Source organism: Mesoplodon bidens (genome assembly GCF_964165515.1).
Source record: "Mesoplodon bidens genome assembly, chromosome: 11".
NCBI classification, from domain to species: Eukaryota; Metazoa; Chordata; class Mammalia; order Artiodactyla; family Ziphiidae; genus Mesoplodon; species Mesoplodon bidens.
In genome coordinates, this window is record NC_138167.1 from 88,451,681 (window position 1) to 88,472,380 (window position 20,700).

Below are 20,700 nucleotides of genomic sequence, written 5' to 3' on the forward strand. Positions count from 1 at the left end.
GATGGTGCCTTCTGCCAGTAGGGGGCCTGGATTAATTACCTTAGTGGTCTTAGGTGAGGCTGGGTAGAAGACAGGTGAAATCTGTAGGTCCCTTTCTAATCCCATCCCTCACAGGGCAGCAAACCCAAACCATTGGGGATTTCCCTGCCAGTCCCATTTTATAGGGTGTTCCCCTGGGGGTAGACCCTGTGACGAGGGGCAAAAGTGAGTTATCGTCCTGACTGGTAGTTGGTAACAATCGTTCAGTGGTCAACGGTTGAAATTGGGTTGTGTTGACTAGTTGCCTCTGGGTTGACACAGCACAGGCACTGGGAGGACTGCTCCTGGGATGTGCAGTTATAGTTTGTAGGGCTTGAGGTAGCCTCCTGGGTGGTCCACAGGTGGAGAAAGCAGGCTTCCATTTCAACTGTTGTTTAAGTCACCCACTCATCCTTTCAGTTAGCCCAGCAGCAGGAGGGTTGTGGGGCAGGAGGAAAAGCCCACGTATGTTCGTTTTGTTGGCCCATTCCTGAACTTCACGGCCGGTAAAGTGGTTTTTCTGTGTTGCTTGAGGACTCTGGTAGGGCTTTTGGAACGTCTTCCACCTGGTGTAAGGCACTGTAGATGGCACATAGCTGCTGTTCCTCCTGTTCCGTCACGCTACATCGTCGCTCTCCCCCCTTCCATAGCTGGGACCCGAAGCCCAAGGGTGCTCATCATTTTGCTGTTGCCTCAGGCCCCAACCAAACCCTTCCAGGGAACTGGCAACATCCAATTCACAAGCCTGTCCCTGAGTTAAGATCCCTAAAGCCCGCATCTGTAATTGTTGAGGCATGGTGGGTGTGGGTATGCTTTTATTTTACAGATAATCCAGGTCTTTGCGTTTTGTCCGTTTTCACCAGCCATCCTCACGCAGTCAATGAACCGGGAGCTCAGCTGTGCTACCGTCAACTGGAAAGAGACTGAGGTGTACGTGTATGTCAATACACATAGCAGCGTATGTCAATATAATGGAAAAGAAAGACAGCTCTCACGGTACTCAGCTGCCACAGGGCCTCACATGCTAGTGGACAGACAGCCCGAGGTTACCCCCTCAACTTGCAGGCCTCAGATACCAGTGGACAGCCACCCCGGGAGCACCTTCCCAACTTCCCATTCCCCGGCCTTATTTCCTGACATCCTGGTGCTCCCGGGAGTTTCCCCGGCCTCCTGTGGCTTGCCAACTGTTGGGCTGAGCCCCACAGGCCTGCAAGCCCTGTACTTACCCAGCCCGGAGACTAAAGAAAGAGCCCAGAGACAGCCACAGAGACATCCACGGGTTATTGGACAGGGGATCTTACTCGCAAAAGCAAAAGGTTCTGGAGCAACATTCCCACCCTGTGTGGCCACAGGCAGGACATAGTAGCAATCTTTGCTACTGAGGGGAAGAGGCTACCATTTATAGGGGGAATTATCATCGGATTGGCTTATCAGTTACCAGGGGAACGGGCAGCTGAGCCACATCCCTCACAGGCCCTCTGGTTAATGACCATCATGAGGGTAGATGTTTCCTTTAATAAACCATCAAGTGGAGCTGTGCTGGCCTAAGGATTAGAACAAGCACTAGCTGGGGCAGGGGAAAGGACCTTCACGTGCGTGGGATGTAGGTGAGGCAGGATGGATGGAAGAGGGGATGTACAAAGAGCAAGAAAACAGCCATCTTGACTGGCCTGACCATACAAGGGGATTGGAAGATAAACCGTCTGTTCGTGGGTAGAAATATTTGGCTGTTGAGGAAAAAAAAAAATCCAAGTATTTGGAGGTTACTGACAAATAATTATGCTCAACTCATGAGCAATTTTAATGATAAAAACAGATGGGTCTATAGTAGATATTTAAGTGGAATTATATCAATACACTCTATGCTTCATTTTCCCTGATGGCTGATACAACATTCTGCCTTAGCAAGTCACAAGATCTTAGACTTCATGAACCAGAGGATTTATGAATGTACATTGAATCTAGGAACACGGTGTAATTTCCAGGTTGTCCTCCATAAGCTCTAACTGTGACTCAGCCTGATAACACAATGGTAGCCTGGGCTTACTAGGAAAATAGGTCAATGGCTTGCCAAGAGGCAGAGGTTAATGGGGGTGGAGAGGGTGTGTATAACTACTTTTTTGTTTGCAAAGTCCATCAGTTGCATTTTCTTTTGGGTCAAATCTCAAGCATGTTTCTATTAAAAATAAAGACTCTGATCTGAGATTCTTCTCATAATAAGGTAGATTTCACAACAAAAGCAGTAGGAGAAGTAACTCGATCATCTTAAACTTCTAAATTTACAAAGTACATGAATAGAAATAATTGACAGAAATAAAATACAAAATGTAATTAGAAATATCAACAGTTCAGAAGTAGAATTTAGTTCATCCACATGACACAAAGTGATACAAAATTAATAAGGCAGATTTAACATCTGTGCAAAAAACTACGTGGAAATATAAGCAAGTTTGCTTTTTCGCCCAAGTGTATTTTAGACAAAAATTGACCATGTTTTGCCCTTCATAATAAAGTCACAACTCTACATTCCATGTATCATGAGTAAATCTTAAAATTAGACATAAAAAAATAAAATAGTCACACAGAAAATATGAAAAGGAAAACTTAAACTCCACTAAATATTTGGACCAGAGAAGAAACCCCAAAATGTAATGAAGAATATTTTTAAATACAGATAGAAATGCAATATGTCAAATTAGATGGGATACAGCCAAAACAATAAAAGTATGAACCAAGGATATCCCTAAGAATGTAAAGAGCAATCATAATAAGTGAAAGGAAAATACAACAAAGCTATATAAGGAAATGTGAAAAATAGCTGGCTCTTCAAAAATTTTAAAGTTAATCATTAACCAAAAGGATAAAAAAAAGCTTGTTTTACTTCAAAAGTAATTAATAAAAACACAGTTAACTTAAAATTTGGCCATTCAGGTTACCATCGAACATTTTTAAAGTAAATGTCAGCCATAAATCAGAATGTGAATATTTGAGAAATCTAATAGAAAAGTGATTTATGTTGTTGTTTATTTCAAGAATTTTTAGTGACTCTCGAATAGCAGCTAAGTATGTACTTTTCATCCAGCTTTGTGTTGACAGAAGATGGATATGTCAGGCTGGCATTAGTGTAGCTGCTTTGACACAAATCCTTTTCTTTTACTGTCATACGCTAATCCTTCTGTAGACTCCCGGTTTGGAAGAAGTGTGAGTAGGAACGGTCTGTAGAGTAGCACACTGGTCTTCTGTGAACAGGAAACCCTTCACTTGCATCTCATTCTTTGAACAGAAGCTTCTAAGATCTGTCATTAAGAAAATTAATCATCTGTCTTGTTCTACCTCTGTTGCTTTCAGTGACTCAAAAGCAGGACGTGGCAGGATGAGCACGGCACCTATCTGTTTTTAAATATTTATTTCAGAATGATTTCATGTTAGCAAAATAATACACGAAAAAAGTTTTAAAAAGAAAAAGGAAAAAAAAATTGTCATGTATCACAGTCAGATGAGACACCTCTCCACCTCACTCAAAACCCACCACTGTTTGTCCAAGATATTTGTGGCGCCAGGAGAACAGAGGATGAGAAGCCTCCGTGGGGCAAGGGCTTGTGATGCTCTCTGCTGGATATACGGGGGGACCCTTCCAAGACTGGGGCAAAGAACTTCTTGTTGAGTTGACTTCAGGATAATTTTGCATCTCATAATTCTAATGAAACACTATCGCTACCTTAGGTTGTTTCCTCTGCTTAATCCCCAAAGGAAATCCCTTTGCTTTTCAGAGATAAAAAGTTAGTAGAACAAAGAGAAAGTCAGGGGAAGCACAGGGGCCTTTCGCTATAGAATTTCACTGAAGCATTTCCAAGCCCTGAGGATAGAACCCAAGGGCTATACTGTTTATTCCTGCACCTGGATTGAATATCAAGGTCTGTGAGAAGATGAATCATTTAAAAACCTGATGTTCTTGTAGGGAGCTGTTGCTTTTTTAGAACTCTAATTAACAACGGTGTCAAAGGTACAAAATCACGTAAAAAGTTCAAAGTTGTTAGATCCTTTTTCTGCACTGCTCTCAAGAGAGTGATAGTCAGAATTGCTGGGTGCAAAGGCCTGCAGTGACTGGTGACGTTAATCATTCTCTGCCTGAAAAGGAGAGATTAAAGATGCAACATTCAGGGTGAGAAGAGAGCAAACTGCTTGAGGTGGCAGTTCTTAACTCAAGGGAACACCTGTCTTAAGACTTTCATCATTTCCTTTTTCATTTTGTCCTTAAACTGAATGATTGAGGCAAAAGACACAGGACTTGATTTTGAACCATAAAAATCATGATCATGAAAAACACATGTGAAAGGAGTCATCCTAGCAGGGTCCTGACTTATTTGTTTCCAATATAGCACACAAGACAGCACATCAAAGCTCAGTTCATACCCAAGGGTGTTTCAGAATCAGCAATGGGAAGTAGTTATATTATCAATGTAAAAAACTAGAGATGATAAAATCCTAATTATATTTATTCACCATTAATGTAAGCATTTGAAGTTTTAGACGGATTGTAATAATCCAGTTGCTGTGTAGCCAAAACATCTTATAAGCAGCTCTTCTTAACCCCCCTCTGTACATCTTTTTAACTAGTGTTAAACTAGTTAGTGTTAGTATCAACACTAACTAGTTAGTATCAACTGGTGTTGATCAAGTTGGCTGCTGGTTTAACCAGACTTGCCGACAGGCAATCAACAGACAGTTTTGTTTGGCCTCTAGAGTATTTTATTTTTCAAACTAGGTGCCCATGTTTAAAAAGCAAACAATTTCACATGAAAATCCAGATTTCTGGCCTCCATTGAAAAATACGAAGAACTGGTAATGTCATATAGTACATATTACGTATTATATTTTATATTATTACATATCATGCATCACTTTCACATGGTGGTAACCTCCAGCTCACTTGTCTGTTTGTCCTTGTGGTCCTGACCTGCTGTGTTGAATCAGTATCTGAACAGCATGGCTTATGTGTCTCAAAGATACAGTTCTCGGGGCTTCCCTGGCGGCGCAGTGGTTGAGGGTCTGCCTGCCGATGCAGGGTACATGGGTTCGTGCCCCGGTGCGGGAGGATCCCACATGCCGTGGAGCGGCTGGGCCCGTGAGCCATGGCCGCGGAGCCTGTGCGTCTGGAGCCTGTGCTCCGCAACGGGAGAGCCCACAGCGGTGAGAGGCCCGCGTACCGCAAAAAAAAAAATTCTTATGGGTTCAAGGATTAGACATCCATTTGATTTGTTTCAGGTAATGCAAGAATGTTTAGAAGGATATACGTGAAAATAAAGAAGGCAAGAATCTTGATGACCCTGCCAGGCAGAGGCTAGCTTATGGGAGGTTAGCTTACCACCTGGCAAGGAAATTGTAGCTTAGAATAGATGATGGAACATTCAAGACCAGCTCCAACCCTGAGACTCTATGATCCTGTGGTTACATCTGCTAAACTGGTCAATGTAGAAGTCATTCTGGGACTGGAGGAGATTCACACGTCTAAGAATGGTCTTGCGGAGTTTTGAGCCTCAAGAAATTCTTACAATAGTTAGGCTCTGAATCTTCTCTGAAGCAGATATTTGACAAGCAGTAGGCTTTAAGGGGTTATTTGTATCCGAAAGGGACCCTAAAAACATTTAAACCCAATTCATCACTAGGGTTGGTTTAAAAGAGTAGCAAGTGCTTGATGGTGAGGAGAAAGCTTAAGTTTCTCAGCTCTTGTCACTGTTTTGAATTGAGGCATTGAAGTTCTCACATTAAAAATGTGTCTGAATGGAATATTACTCAGCCATAAAAAAGAAAGAAATAATGCCATTTGCAGCAACATGGATGGACCTAGAGATTATCATACTAAGCGAAGTAAGTCAGACAGAGAAAGACAAATATCATGTCACTTATATGTGTAATCTAAAATAAGATACAAATCAACTTATTTTAAAAACAAAAACAGACTCACAGACATAGAGAACAGACTTATGGTTACCAAAGGGGAAAGCGGAGGAGAGGGATAAATTAGGAGTTTGGGATTACCAGATACAAACTACTATATATAAAGTAAACTACAGGGGAACTATATTCAATATCTTGTAATAAACCATAATGGAAAAGAATGTGAAAAGCTATATGCATATAGATGTATAACTGAATCACTTTGCTCTAAACCAGGACCTAACACAGCACTGTAAATTAACTATACTTCAATAAAAAAGTGTGTGTGGGGCTTCCGTGGTGGCACAGTGGTTGAGAGTCCCCCTGCCGATGCAGGGGACATGGGTTCGTGCCCCGGTCCGGGAAGATCCCACATGCTGCCGAGCGGCTGGGCCCGTGAGCCATGGCTGCTGAGCCTGTGCGTCCGGAGCCTGTGCTCCACAACGGGAGAGGCCACAACAGTGAGAGGCCCGCGTACCACAAAAAAAAAAAAAAAAAAAAAGTGTGTGTGTGTGATAACACACCTCATCACATAGTAATTTATCAAATGAATTAGGCAGTAATCTAAAAACAAGGGACAGATAATTTCAGGAATGGCAACTGGAGAGTAGCTGTAGGAGTAACATGTTACATTAATGTTCAGTAATTTCTTGGGTCTTTTCCTCTGGGGCAGTGTTGGGGGGAAGGAAAAGAAGCAGGGAAGGAATGGAAGGAAGGAGAGAGAACATCTAATTGGACACCTGCTCTGGGACAGGCCCGGGCAGTTTCTGAGGCTTCCTACAGTAAGCCGCTGAGGCCTAGAATCCATCTCTCATCTACCTGGGTGATGAATGAGTGATGGCCCGTCTTCAAAGCCAGCTGTAGTCCTCTGAAATCACTGTACTTGTGGCATTAACATTAACTATTTCCCAGGAAAGGAGGGAAAATCCGACCTGGGTTGATTTCTGTTCATTGTTTGCATTAGATCAAACAAAAGCTTCAACGTTAACCTAGCATGGGAGTCTCCTTGGCTGCAGCCTGGCTGACCCACGCAAAGGTACAAATATTTGAATTCACGGATGCTGTTTGGGAATTACTGCAAGTGTAATAATGACACGTTGTTCAGTTCTTAGCACTTTGTGAGGACCTGTCTCGAGATGGATTTTACTTCAAAATTATGAGGCAAAAGGTTGAGATTAAGGTTTAAAGAAAATAACCTTTGGAATTCAGCCTCCAGTGGGGGAACTAGCAAGCAAACTGTGTTCAGTATTCTTTTCAGAAGTGTCCTAAATGTAGCCAGGCTCCTAGAGACCAGGGCTTGCCAGGTGGGGCTAAAGAAAAAGAAAAATCCAATCATGGGAAAGCATGCAAATAAAAGAAGAAAAGAAAAACCTGGAAAAGGCAACTCAATTCACTGGCATGCTTATCCTTTCCTCAGTGAGCAGCCACTGGGTCAGCCTTGCCCCTGCCCTCTGCTCTCAGGGGGTCCCTTCCTCACCCCAGGACAGGCTAACCGGGTATAGAACTGCCCGAGGAGCTGGTGTTTGTCTGGGGACACTTGGGTGGGGAGAGTTTTACCTGAGCCAATTGCAAGACCCCAGTTCTCTGCTTACTTAAATTCCATATTGTGGAGGACATTCTGGTACCCCGGGCCCCAACATCCATCCCACCCCCTCACCAACGCATAGCCAGCATGTATGGATGGATGAGCCCTGGCTGGTCCATGCGAACAGGCCAATCCCATTTCCCTGGATCTGGTGATTGGTTCAAGGGTCGTCTGAGCAATACGTTCTTTGCCTGTCTGTGAAGGCAGAAGTATTAGACCCAGTTGCTGCTTACAGCATCTTGAAATCTCTTGAGGGAAGTCACTCTGCACATAAGCTGACACACACGCAAGAAGGCAGATCCGTGAGGATAACAACAAATGGCCTGAGCCAGGCCCTGAGTGAGCCGTGCCTGAGGCTGACTACCTTCACGCCTTTCCCATCAGCATCCTAAATGGTTCACACAGCCTTAGAGACTAAGCACCTGGAGAAACACAAGGGTCGCTGGCTGCTATGTGATAGGTGTTAAGTGGGGGGGAAAGTGTTCCGTGGCCAAAAACGTTGGCAAAATATTGAATTACACAAAATGCAGCCACTTGTAAGCCATTTATAAACAAATGCATTTTTATAAATGTCCAGGAAGGAACTATTATATTAAGCATATTCAACTCAGAACCAAATGGATTATTTGTTTCTGTTTTCATTTGTTTTCTGAGAACACATTAGCATTTCAGGAAACACAGTTTGGGAAGTTTTGCTGAGTCATTGTCAGGTATTTACACTCTAGGAAGTAGCAAAAGAGAGAAGACAGTAGGTACTGGACTTAGAATGTAAGAGAGAGAAGCCAGGACAAGAAGCAGAACTGCTGCTTCCTTCCCAGACCCACCCAAGAGCTCCCGGAACTGAGAGGACTTGCTTAGAGGGTGACGTGCCATGCTGGCTGTGTACCATCGTCACCTCTGGGCTTTCTAGGACCAACCCCCCACCTCCTACCCATATTCTAATTCAGCAGGCCTGCAGGGTCCCAGACAAATTATATACATGTACATATGTAAGATAGATATAAATAGATAGACAGATGTCTATCTATATCTTATTTAAGAACAGATATGGGTACAGATATTTGTTTTATGGCAATATTGAACCTTCTCACTTTAAGGGAAATGGTAAGTAAACTAATGTCTCTTGCTTTAAGATACTCTTTAATGTTTCTTTCTCTTTCTCTTTTTTTTTTTTACTTTTTATTTTGAAATAATTTTAGACACAGAAAAGTTGAAAGAATAATAAAAAGAACTGCCATATACCTTTTACCCAAAGTCCTTAATTCCTAACATTTTGATACTTTCGCTTTATTATTATCTATCTATTATCTATCTTTATCTATCTGTCTAGCTAGCTAGCTAGCTCGCTATTTTCCTGAAATAATTGAAAGTTGCAGACGTGATGCCCCAGTTTCACTGGAAGTGTCAATGTGAACTTACTAAAAGACAAGGACGTTCTCCCACATAATAACCACAATTCAGCCATCAAGGGCAGGAAGTTGACATTTATACAGTACTACCATGTAATCCATTCACACCATTCAAATTTCACTTATTATTCTAATACATACTGCATCCCACCCCCACCCCCTCCGATTCTTTTTTCTTCTATTTCTGGTTCCAGTCCAGGATAATGTGTCACCTTCACTTTGGATGTCTCTTTCATCTTCTTCAACCTGAAATAATTCTTCAATCTGTCCTTGTCTTTCATGACCTCTATTTTTTTTGAAGATTTCACACCAGTTGTTTTGTAGAATCTCCCTCAATTTGGGTTTATATTATGTTTCCTTATGATTAGTACAATTTGCATTTTGCCAGGAATATCATGGAAGTGAGGCTGTGTTTCTCTTAGTGTGTCATACCAAGGGACATATAGCGTCAATCCATCCCATTATTGGCGATGCTTATTTTGATCTCTGGTCATTTTCAGGCAGGTGTATTTAAAATAATAAACCTGAGGTCAAATGCTACCATTGCAACTATGAGTGTTGCCTTTGTTCCAGTCCTGCACAAGAAGATAAGAATACAGAACGAAAGGAAAAGCAGAAGAAAGTATATTTACTAAGGACAACCAGATTTTCTTAGTTTAATAATTTCCTTGATTACGAATGAGAAGAAAAACCTGGTTTTTCTTTTTCTCTTGTCTAACAGAAAAGGGTGTGTTATGGTTGGCACGTTCAGGAAGTATCAGGTTTGCTGTTAAACAGATTATAAAACATGTTTATGCAATAGCAAACCATGAGATTATTCTAGGTCATGTTTCTATTGCTTACTCAGTCACCTATTTGCATGAATCAGTTTTAACCTCCAAAGTTATTCAGTGTAATCCAAACATTAATAGTGCATAAGTTGCAAATAGTTCAGAGAAATGCCAGTTTGGGGCTGGAAATTCCAATTGTGGAGCAGCTGTTTCAAATGTAAGTGGCACATTGCTGAAACAAGGCAGATGGACTTCTAAAGGACATCCAGAGTCCCCTGGGGGTCGGGGCTGCACCAGAATCCCTAGATAGCAGGGGCTTGGAATAGCAATCTGGTTAAAAGAGGGATGGCTAAGGGTTGTCTTCAAGGTATAGGGAGCACACTTTTTAAAACTTAGATTACGTACAACAGATTAATGAAAGTATTCATTCTCTAAATATGCTTTTATACCCACCTCATATACTACTGAGACAATGTCCCTTATACATATCAAGTAATATGATTACTTTTATTTGTAACAAGTGGCTTAAACCAATCTGGCCAACGGATGATCATGCGGCTCTTCCTGAGAAATTTCAGCAGTTTCTTGTAACAGGCTAGTGGGCATTACTTGATCCAAACCAGTTAGTGTGTCACAATTCAAGCAAGTCTTGGGCAAAATGGCCGGACATACATACACATATTAGCTAGCAAGCAGGCAGGCGTGACTCATAGCTTTGGACACCTCCCTCTCTGTTGCTGTGGATATCAACCAGCATCTTACAGACATGGCCTGAAGGAGACTTGCTGACATACAGCAGGATTATACAGGCGACATTTGAGTTAGATCAAGCAAGAGGGTCCTGAATGATGTGGAGGGACCCAAGGCAAAGAGGCCCAGGACCTCTTGAGAGTCACCAAAAAATCGAAAGGTGCCACACGGCACAGATACATTGAGCAAGTTCTTGTGTTGTTGCTTTCTCATTACAAGTTTCTCATTCTGATTATGGAAAAATAAGAAAATATAGTTGACAAAAAGTGTCGGCAATCCATGATCCAATTTGGCATGGATTACCAATTTCACACATGTAGATACATATAGGTAGATATCTACAAATAAACATATAATTTTTACAAACATGGGAACTTTGTTTTTCTTCTAAATGTATAGTCGATAGCTTTCAATATCAATGCCTATGTTTGAAAGTCAGCACTGCTTAATAAACTGGTTAACTATAACAAATCTGCTCCTGCGAGGCTCTTAGATTGTTTCTAACTTCTTGCTCTTACAAATAATCCTGCCAGAGAACATCCTGGCAAAGTTCTTTAATTATTTCCTTAAGAAAAATTCTTGGAAGTGATGTTGCCAAGTGAAAGTTCATGCATATTTAAGTTTTCTTTCTTTGCTTATTTCCTTGTCCTTAAGTAATATGTGTTCATCTTCTTAACACTTGCTTCCTATTTCAGTGAGAAAATAGATGTCACCAGAAGATCATTTCCACTATCCCCAGCACCACTTCTACCACCTTCCAACATCTGTTGCCATGAGCTCTGCCTTCCCTCCTCTTCCCTTTGGGCACTGGATGCCAGCCCCCGTGCCTAACCATGGACACTGTTCCAGCAAGTCTCTTTTCTTTTTCCAGCACCATCAATTTTTCCTCTTTCCTGTGGATCATTCTCATCAGCATAAAACAACTCTTATTTTTCCCATCTTTAAAATAAACAGAACCCTTCTCTTGGTCCCATTTCTACTTCTAACTATAGCTCTATTTCTCTTCTCCCCTTTGCAGCAAACTCCTGAAAGAGTTGTCTTCATTCGCTGGCTCCAATTCCTCCCATTCTTTCTTTAACCCACTTCAATAGGCCTTCATGTGCACACTCCACCAAAACTATTCTTGTCAAGGTCACCCGTGACCTCCAAGTTGCTGTAGCCAATGGAGAACTTTTCGTCTCATCCTACCTAACCAATCCACAGCAGTTGACGCTGACCATGAATCTCTCTTCCTTGAAAGAGTTTTTTTTCATGAGCTTCTGGTTGTCCTTCTCCTTCACTTGATCCTTCTCAGCATCCCTTGTTGGCTCCTCCTCACCTCCATGCACTTAACTCTAGAGGGTTCCAGAGCGTGGACACTTCTTTGCTGTTTACAGGCAGTCTTTTGGTGATCTCATTCAGTCTCTGGGAGTTAACAAACTCCCAGATGTGACTCTCCAGCCTAGGCTCCTTCTCTCACCTGCACTCCACCCGCAACTCCAGATCCAATCGCTCCTTGACATCGCAAATACAATATGTCCAAGACTGAAACCCTGGCCTTCCCCCTTCCCAACTGCTCCTTCTACAGATGTCCCTATCTCAGTCAATAGCAGCTCTAACTAGGGCCATAAACCTTGGAGTCTTCCTTGATCTCTCTTGGTCCCTCACACTCTCCATCCAAACCTTCAGCAAATCCTGTTGGTCACACTTTAGGAATATATCTAGTACCACACCATTTGTCACCACCATTCTGGTCTGAACCACTGGAACATCTTGCCTGGACTGTTGAAAAAGCCTCATGACTGATCTTCTTGCTTCCACCTTGCTACCCTGGAAACTATTCTCAACACAGCCAGAGGGGTACCACTGAAGAACGTGCCAGGTCATATAACATTTCCGCTTAAAATCAGACAGTGGCTTTCCATCTCACTCAGGGTATAAGCAAAGCGCTTGTAAAGACCTTAGAGTCTCATCTAATCGGTCTCATTGCCTTTCTAAACTCAGATCCTGTTACCTTCCCTCCTCTTGCTTGCTCCGTCCTCCACTTCAGGGCCTTTGCAGATGTTGTTCTGCAGGGAAAGCTTTTCTGTGTAGACACCTGAAAGGCTTACCGCCTCACCTCCTCTCCGTTTTTGCCTAAATATCACCTTTCTCTGAGCCTTTCTTGAGGCTTATTTAAAAATCACAGTCCTCCCACCCCATTACTCCTGATATGCTTCTCCACTTTATTTTTCTCCATATCACTACATACTTTATTTATTTCCTTTGTGCCTAGATCCCCCCATTAGAATCTAAGCACCATGAGATTTGCTGTTGTATCTCCTGCACCTGGAAACCCCCCAACAAGTGACAGGTGCTCAACACATCTGTTGAGTGAATAAATCTTTCAAAAAAATTAGAAAAGTAAAAGGAGAGAGTTAGAAAAAAATCACCCATATATTGAAAAAGGAAATTTTATTCAGCCATGAGAAAGCAATCCTGCCATTTACGACAATGTGGATGATACTTGAGGACATTAATCTAAGCGAAATAAGCCAGACAAAGAACAAATACTGTATGATCTCACTTAAAAGTAGAAACTAAAAAAGATGATAGAAAAAAAGAGTAGAATGGTAGTTACCAGGGGCTGGGGGTGGTAGATATGGGGAGAGGTTGGTTAAAGTGCAAATTTCCAGTTATAAGTTCTTAGGATCTCACGTACAGCATGGTGATTATAGCTGATAACGCTGTAGTATATACTTGAAAGTTGCGAAGACAGTAGATCTTAAATGTTCTCACCCCAAAAAAGAAATGGTAATTATATAATGAGATGGAGGTGTTAGCTAACGTTATGATGGTAATCATTCTGTAATATATAATTATCAAATCAACACACTGTACACCTTAAACTTACACAATGTTATATGTCAGTCAATTATATCTTAGTAAAGCTGAAAAAAAAAATCACCCATAACCATGCTCTCCAGAGAACCATTGTCTACACGCAATTAAACTCACAGTCTTTTTCATGGATTCATATGTATTTTTGGTGGTGTCACTCTGTACATAGTTTTAAAACCTGCTTTACAATTTTTGACATGCGCATAATTTAGACTTTGAACACATACCCCTACATAGCCTTTCAGAAATACCAAGTTATACATGGCTGGGAGTTTATGATGGTCCATTTTTGCATCTTCTCCCCTGAAACTTGCTCTTATCAGATTTGTTTTGTATATAAGCCAACCAACATAATAAGTGTGCCTCTGATCTTGAAATCTTTCTTAGCCAACTTTACGTTCAGCGGCTTCCCAGATTCCTGTCACCTTCATCACTTCTCACTGTGCACACACACCTCCTTCTTCCCTAATAATTGCAGGGCTTCAAGAGAATGAAAAGTGCACACTCTCGATGGAGAAAATTTCCCGAATTTCAGAATCTAGCTTGTTAAAACTCAGAAAGCCTGATAGTTTGAATCAGGATGGCCAAACGTGGACTCGAGATATTTTGACGACTCTCATAAACTATCGCTGCCCTGTACAGCCAACCGGCTGCACTGTGTGACTCCAGTGGGTGCCATTGACACTGACTACAATGAAAAGTCACCCCCTGGGAGTTCTGCAATGTGGCAGCCCCCAAAAGGTCTGACTAGATTACACTCAGTTCAGTTTTAAGGCATCGATTCTGAGATGCTTGCTTTCTCTGGCTTTGCCCTTCCCCCTCACGATCTATTAAGCATTTGTCTAAGAAAAGCACACTTTCTATTGTGATAGTCAAAATTTTTAAATTATCCTTTTTGACCCTTTCTCTGGTGGACAAGGAAAGGGATGCAAACCATTTGGTCCAGTAAAATAACCAGACATGTCTGCCAAATGAGTTTGCTAACAGGTCTCTCCAGCGGGGAGCTTGGGAGGAAAGCAAACAGCTGAGCTTTGAAACCTGTTACATCTCTGGTGGGTCAGTCAGCCTCTGACCTCTTGGGACCCTGATGTCTTGCCTGCTTCATGTACTCACTCTGTCTCTCAACCCCTAACTCAAGCCCCACGTTGCATGTGATGGGTCTTATGTGTGTGAATCTATTCTCTTCTCATTGCTGTAGGAACTTTTCAAACACTTTTTAGACCTAAGAATCCCTTTCTACCAAAGCAGCAATCCAACAAACACTTATCCAAAATGTTAGCAAACAAAATAGATCAAGGCAGAGCTGCTCTGGCTGAAAAGGTTCTACTTCTCCCCTGATGGGGCTCTTTTGAACCTCTAGGCCTCTTGGAAGCAGAATCTGAAAACCTGGCACCTCTTGCTGGCACTCACGCACAAAGGATCCTCTTTCATCCCATCCCCATGCAGCCTCCATTAGATTCCCCTGGACATCAGCGTGAGGCCCTTGCTTAACGTGCAAAATTTTAGAGGGGAGCACCGAAAAAACTCAGTAATCAAGATAAAGAGTATTTTAATATAATATTTTAAATAATCAAAATTAATGCAAAGAATCCACAATGAACAAAATATTAACATGTTAGATAAAGTTAGATAAAGACATGATCAGCAGGCTTCCCTGGTGGCGCAGTGGTTGGGAGTCCGCCTGCCGATGCAGGGGACACGGGTTCATGCCCCAGTCCGGGAGGATCCCACATGCTGTGGAGCGGCTGGGCCCGTGAGCCATGGCCGCTGAACCTGCGCATCCGGAGCCTGTGCTCCACAACGGGAGAGGCCACAACAGTGAGAGGCCCGCATACCGAAAAAAAAAAAGGGGGGGGGCCTTTTAATAATTTAATTAAAAAAATGACTACTTTCTATTTTTGTAGGACCATTAGAACTTCTATTCCACACTTGCTCAGTGATAGTTTTTAATTATCCAATGAAATCTTAATAGAAATATTGGTGCAGAGCTTTTTGAATATAAAGTGTAAAGCATCATCACAAAGGCTAAGAATATGAAATAGCTAAATGATGGTATTAGATGGGGACTGGGGAGTTTGGTAAATGGTTTGGATGTTTCCTCTATTTAGGCAGCACATACTTGCTTTGAGTCAAAGACATGCATGTTTTCCTGGGACTCAGCTTACAGGTGAGAGCATCATGGTCTTTCCATAGCCACACAGAGTCTTGCTAGCGCTGGTGGAGAGTGCCCAGGAGGTGGCCAGGGGGTCAGCGGTGTTTCCCGGGATGGTGGAACGTACTCTTTACTATAACAGACCCAAGGGGAAACAGGCAAAATAATTGGAAAATATGGTCCCTAGAAGACTTTATAATTTAATTGTAGGAAAAGAACCTAAATTCAGAGAACTTCTCAACAGCAAATGGAAGATTACTAATATATCCAAGCATGGCATGGCACTCAAGCCCTGTCCTATCTGTTCCTGGCTCCACCAACTACCGCACATCCCATCTGTGCCTTCCCCACCTTCCTTTACCTGCTCGACTTGTACTCATCCCAGAAGATTCAACTCTGGCATCAGCTTTTCCAGGAAACCTCTGACATCCCAGAAGTGCGTGTGTGCTTCCACATGCCTATCTCAACCATCACTCTGATCACATTTTATTAGACTATTTTTCCAAGTGGACTGTGACCTCCATGAGGGCAGTGACTCGGATTCACTCATCAGTATAGCTCCAGGACCAAACCCAGTGCAAATACATACACAGCAATAGAGAGCAAATCAATCCATAAGTAACTGCTTAGGGTTTGCAATGATGAGGAAGGACGACATGCAACCAGGGAGAGCTTCTCCGAGGGGCGCTGAGTAACGTTTGAAGGAAGTGGAACTAATTGGGTGGGTAGGAAGACTGGGCATATCGTTTATGGGAAATGTCAGTAGCTGCACTGTGTGGCTCTCAGAAAACATTGCACGGGGGATTCATGAGAACGGGATTAATAAAAGAGGAAAGCGAATAGTTGGAGGACTGTGGAAAGCACTTTGTATTCTGGATTGGATGGGCAGACCATATCATTCTCTCCACTACTGTAGTCGAGAGGGTGAGCCAATGCCAGCAGTGCCCTGATCAAATGCTCACCAGAGAATCTCTCTTTGGCTTATTTAAATCCCACTGGGCTTTCAGTTTAATGTAGCACTTCCTTCATTTCCTATCTGAAAGCCTTGTGCATATTTCAGTGGTAGCTATGGATCATGTCTACATACTACTGTAAACCTATCCCCATAAATAGCCGAGCTAATTCAAGTTTTTTTTTTTTTTAAGGCTGCAAGTTCTTTATCTTCAAGCAACTTCAATCTCACATTTAACATGATTTGAGCATCATTCCTCACGTGCTTTCCATTGAATGAAAAGCCTTACTTGAGTCCTGCAATCACAGCAGCACCATCAGGAAGAGGAGATGGCAGGGCTGTTAACCAGAACATGCTGTACCTTTTTAAACATTAACCATTGTTCAGGTCTGTAGCCCTGGATGCTGAAGGCAGTGACAGGAATCTGGAATCACATGCAAACAAATCCTACCTATGGAAGACTTTAGAGCTCCCTTATCTGCCTTAATCCATAAAAGTGTTATACCATATATATATATATATATATATATACACATATATATTTATATGTTACACATTTTTTAGAGAAGTATAAGTGCAACTAAATTAACCTATCTCTTATCTGAAGATAGCTCTATCTGCTCCATGTCATGTTGAGAGAGACCAAAGTCATTCCATCTGACAGCATTTGAACTAGGATGACATCATGCCATTAGAACATCTCTATGAAAGAAGTTTCTGTTCTGTGAGGAACTTTGTTTTAGCAAATAGAAAGAACTTGATAACCTTTGCTATTTGCTGGCATAGCTTAGGTATATGTGGGTTATCATTGATTTTATGTATTTTTCTATAAATGTGAATCATGGGAAGCAGCATTTCTATCAGAGATGGTAGGGCTGCAATCATCATCATCATTGTCATTTGGTACGGAGCACTTACTAGGCCAGGGACAGTGCAAATGACTTTCATACATTAGATCTTAGAACTTGGCACTTACTTTTATTATAGTACTTCTCAAGCTGAACTAAAATACATTATATAAGCATCTGTCTCCACTAAATTCTGCTTCCACTGGAACCTCCTGAGTACAGGGACTGTACCTTACTCATTTTGGTATCCCTGCACGCTGCACAGATTGGGCGCTCAATAAGTGTCTGTTATATAAGTAGAAATAACTTGAAGTAACAAAACCATACCTTTTTGAGAATCTTAAAGAAATATTATGGCCACGCTACTTTGATACAGTATTTTTTCTAATAACAAAATCTGGAAACAAACTATAGCCCAACTGTATGGGAATAGTTAAACATAAGCAAGGCCTAGTATAACAGACACACTTGACACACTTAGCATAACAGAAACACATTAACTGTGAAACACATTAACTGTGAAAGCGCTGCTATCAGAAATATAAATGGCCTGTGTGTTGGGAAAGCTTTCCTTCTTAGTCTCCTATTAGGCTTTCAGATTGGAAACTTCTCTAGCCTTTCTAAACTTCAGATTGTCTCTGTATTAAGGGTTCTCTTCTTGTTCACCCTGCCTGGCCACTTGCCTTTTATTTTAATTAATTAATTAGTTAGATTGTTTTTACATCCTTTTCCCTACCACGCTAAGCCTTCTCAGGTGCTTTGTTATTTATTTGTTCCCACAATTCTATCAAAGATATACTGGCATCTTTCACAGCAAGGTGTCCTGTTAGCAGACGGTTCCTATCTTGCTTTAAACAATCCTTTTTAGTGGCCACTTTGCATAGCTCCTGGGTTCAATGAACCTTCATTGTCCAGCAAGAGAGCTGCTCAGATGATTTCTGGTGGGTTAAAATTAGACCTTTCCACTGAATAACAACAAAATAATAATAAATGTATGCTCTCAATTTGCTTGGTTCTGCACAAATCAGAAGAGATTAATGGCACACCTCAGGATTAATGATCAATGAATCAGCAGAATTCCTGATCCTATTAGAAATGCTAATCTCGTGAGAACAGGGAGAACCATTTGTGAAAGGGCTGAGCTGCCCAGACTGTGTCTGTCCCCAGGGTCCTGGTTCTGTGAGAAAGGAAGGAAAAGGGGAGGGGAAAGAATATTTGTTCAGTGCCTACTCTATTCCAGACTTTGGGCAAGGGGCATTCACACATCCAGTGTAGTTAATCCCCAAGCCAGTCCTTCAAAGCAGGATTACAGTCAGCCTTGTTCCTGATGGAAAACCTAAAAATCAGCGAGATTAAGTAGCTTGACCTGGACCACACAGCCGGGAAGTGGCAAACCTAGAAGTGAGGACTTGAACTCAGGGTTTTATGAGTCCAAAGTCTGCCATGTTGTCATTATAGCAGTTGCCGGGTTTGGTTAGATAGCCTGTAACAATGTTCAGGTTATTAAAGACCAAAAGGCAAGGTACAGGTCACCTCTGCAAGGCTGATTCCTCCTGCTGTCATGGCCTCCAGGACTCCCTCCCACACTGTGTCACATATACCTGAAATGAGAAGTCATGTTATTCCGCATGGACCCCGGGAAGTCAAGACCTTAGGCATCAGGATTTATGGCCACAGCCCTAATACTGACTAGTTGACCCTGTGTCATTTGAGCAGGGCCTGGCCCCATGAATAGAAAGGGCTTGAGGACCCATGGAGCCAATCTCTATCCTTAACCAGCTGTATCTTTTCATGGAAATTCCGCCATTAAAAAATCATTCCTAGGGCTTCCCTGGTGGCGCAGTGGTTGAGAGTCTGCCTGCCGATGCAGGGGACACAGGTTCGTGCCCCGGTCCGGGAAGATGCCACACGCCACGGAGCGGCTAGGCCCGTGAGCCACAGCCACTGAGCCTGCGCGTCCGGAGCCTGTGCTCCACAACGGGAGAGGCCACAGCAGTGAGAGGCCCGCGTACCGCAAAAAAAAAAAAAAAAAAAAAATCATTCCTGAGGACTTGATTTTCGTCTCCAAAATAGCCTATCGAAATATACATAGGCCCTTAAAAAGGTAACACCTAAAACTCCTTTATTACACAGCATCCTGGCAGGATATAGTTGGGCAAGGCCCATAGGTCAGGTACCTGAGTGATGAAGCAAGTAGATGAGTTCTAGAACAATTTCCCCTTTGCTACGTCATCCCTTACGTTGGGTTCACTCCTGTCTTCATGTTTCAGTTTTCCTCTTGGTAAATTACCAGTAATAATGAGACACTGGGGACAGGAATTTAAACCAACCAGAAGAGGAAACATGCGTGGACTTAAATGTTTGGTTTTGCAGAACCACAAGCCAAACTGACTTTAACATATGTTTTTAGTAAACATTTAATTTTAGAATAGTTTTAGATTTATAAAAAGGTTGTGAAGACGGTACAGAGAGCTCCCCTATATCTCACACCCAGTTTCCCCTATTGTTAACAGCTTACATCAACATGGAATATTTGTTGCAATTAAGGAACAAAAACTAATATGATATTGTTGACTAAAGATGGTACTTTATTCAGATTTCCCTAGTTTTTACCTAATGTCCTTTTCTGTTCCCATCCAGTTGTCACGTCTCCTCTGGCTCCTCTAAACTGTGACACTTTCTCAGACTTTCCTTGTTTGTGATGACCTCGACAGTTTGAGGCGTATGGATCAAGTTATGTACAGAATGTGTTTCAATCTGGCTTTATCTGATGCTTTTCTCATGGTTAGACAGGGGTGACAGGTTTTGGGGAGGACAACCTCAGTGGTAAAGTGCCCTTCTCATCACACCATATCAAGGTTCTGTTTATCAAATGTTAAATCACTGTTGATTTAACATTTATTTTTAAAGAAAATAAATCACATGGCAAGTTAGTCTGAACCAGAGCCAGACCTGTCCATTTTCTAAAAGGAGAGAACTGGCACCAAATCTGATTGTCAAAGTCTCTGGAAACAAACTAATGTTCCATTCAGTCCAAGTCCCGGGTTGTAACATTTTATGCAAGTTCCTTTTGCAGAAAACATTTGGAGTTCCTGAGGGGAAAAAAATGGCTGTCTTAAATATAGAATGTAGTTAAGATGCCATGTATGAAGAAGTTCACAGAACTGCCAGCGAGCGAGCGCTGTCATCACAGAACACCAGCTGTGGAACGCTGCCTGTTGAACCCACAGGCCCCAAGTCCCTGGAAGCCAATATTAGCAATGAACCAGATTTTCACATTTCCTGCCTCCCCTGAATTCATAACATTTCCAAACTGCCGGGCTGCTCCCAGGAGTCTGTACCATTACCTTGTAGGGAAAGTGCTGGCAGAACCACCTTTCACATGCGTTGCATAAGAACATCATCTTCATTTCAGTGATT

General features: G+C 42.1%; 1 protein-coding gene across 1 annotated transcript in view; it reads right to left on the reverse strand.

Moving 5' to 3' along the window:
• Nucleotides 1–4,056: 4,056 nt before the first annotated feature.
• The window catches only part of LOC308625379 (uncharacterized protein), a 46,773-nt gene continuing 30,129 nt past the window's right edge, over nucleotides 4,057–20,700 (reverse strand). The window contains exon 3 of the mRNA XM_081249497.1: nucleotides 4,057–4,146. Coding sequence (XP_081105623.1) covers nucleotides 4,136–4,146 — 11 coding nt within the window. The 3' untranslated portion in view covers nucleotides 4,057–4,135. The remainder of the gene's footprint in view (nucleotides 4,147–20,700) is intronic.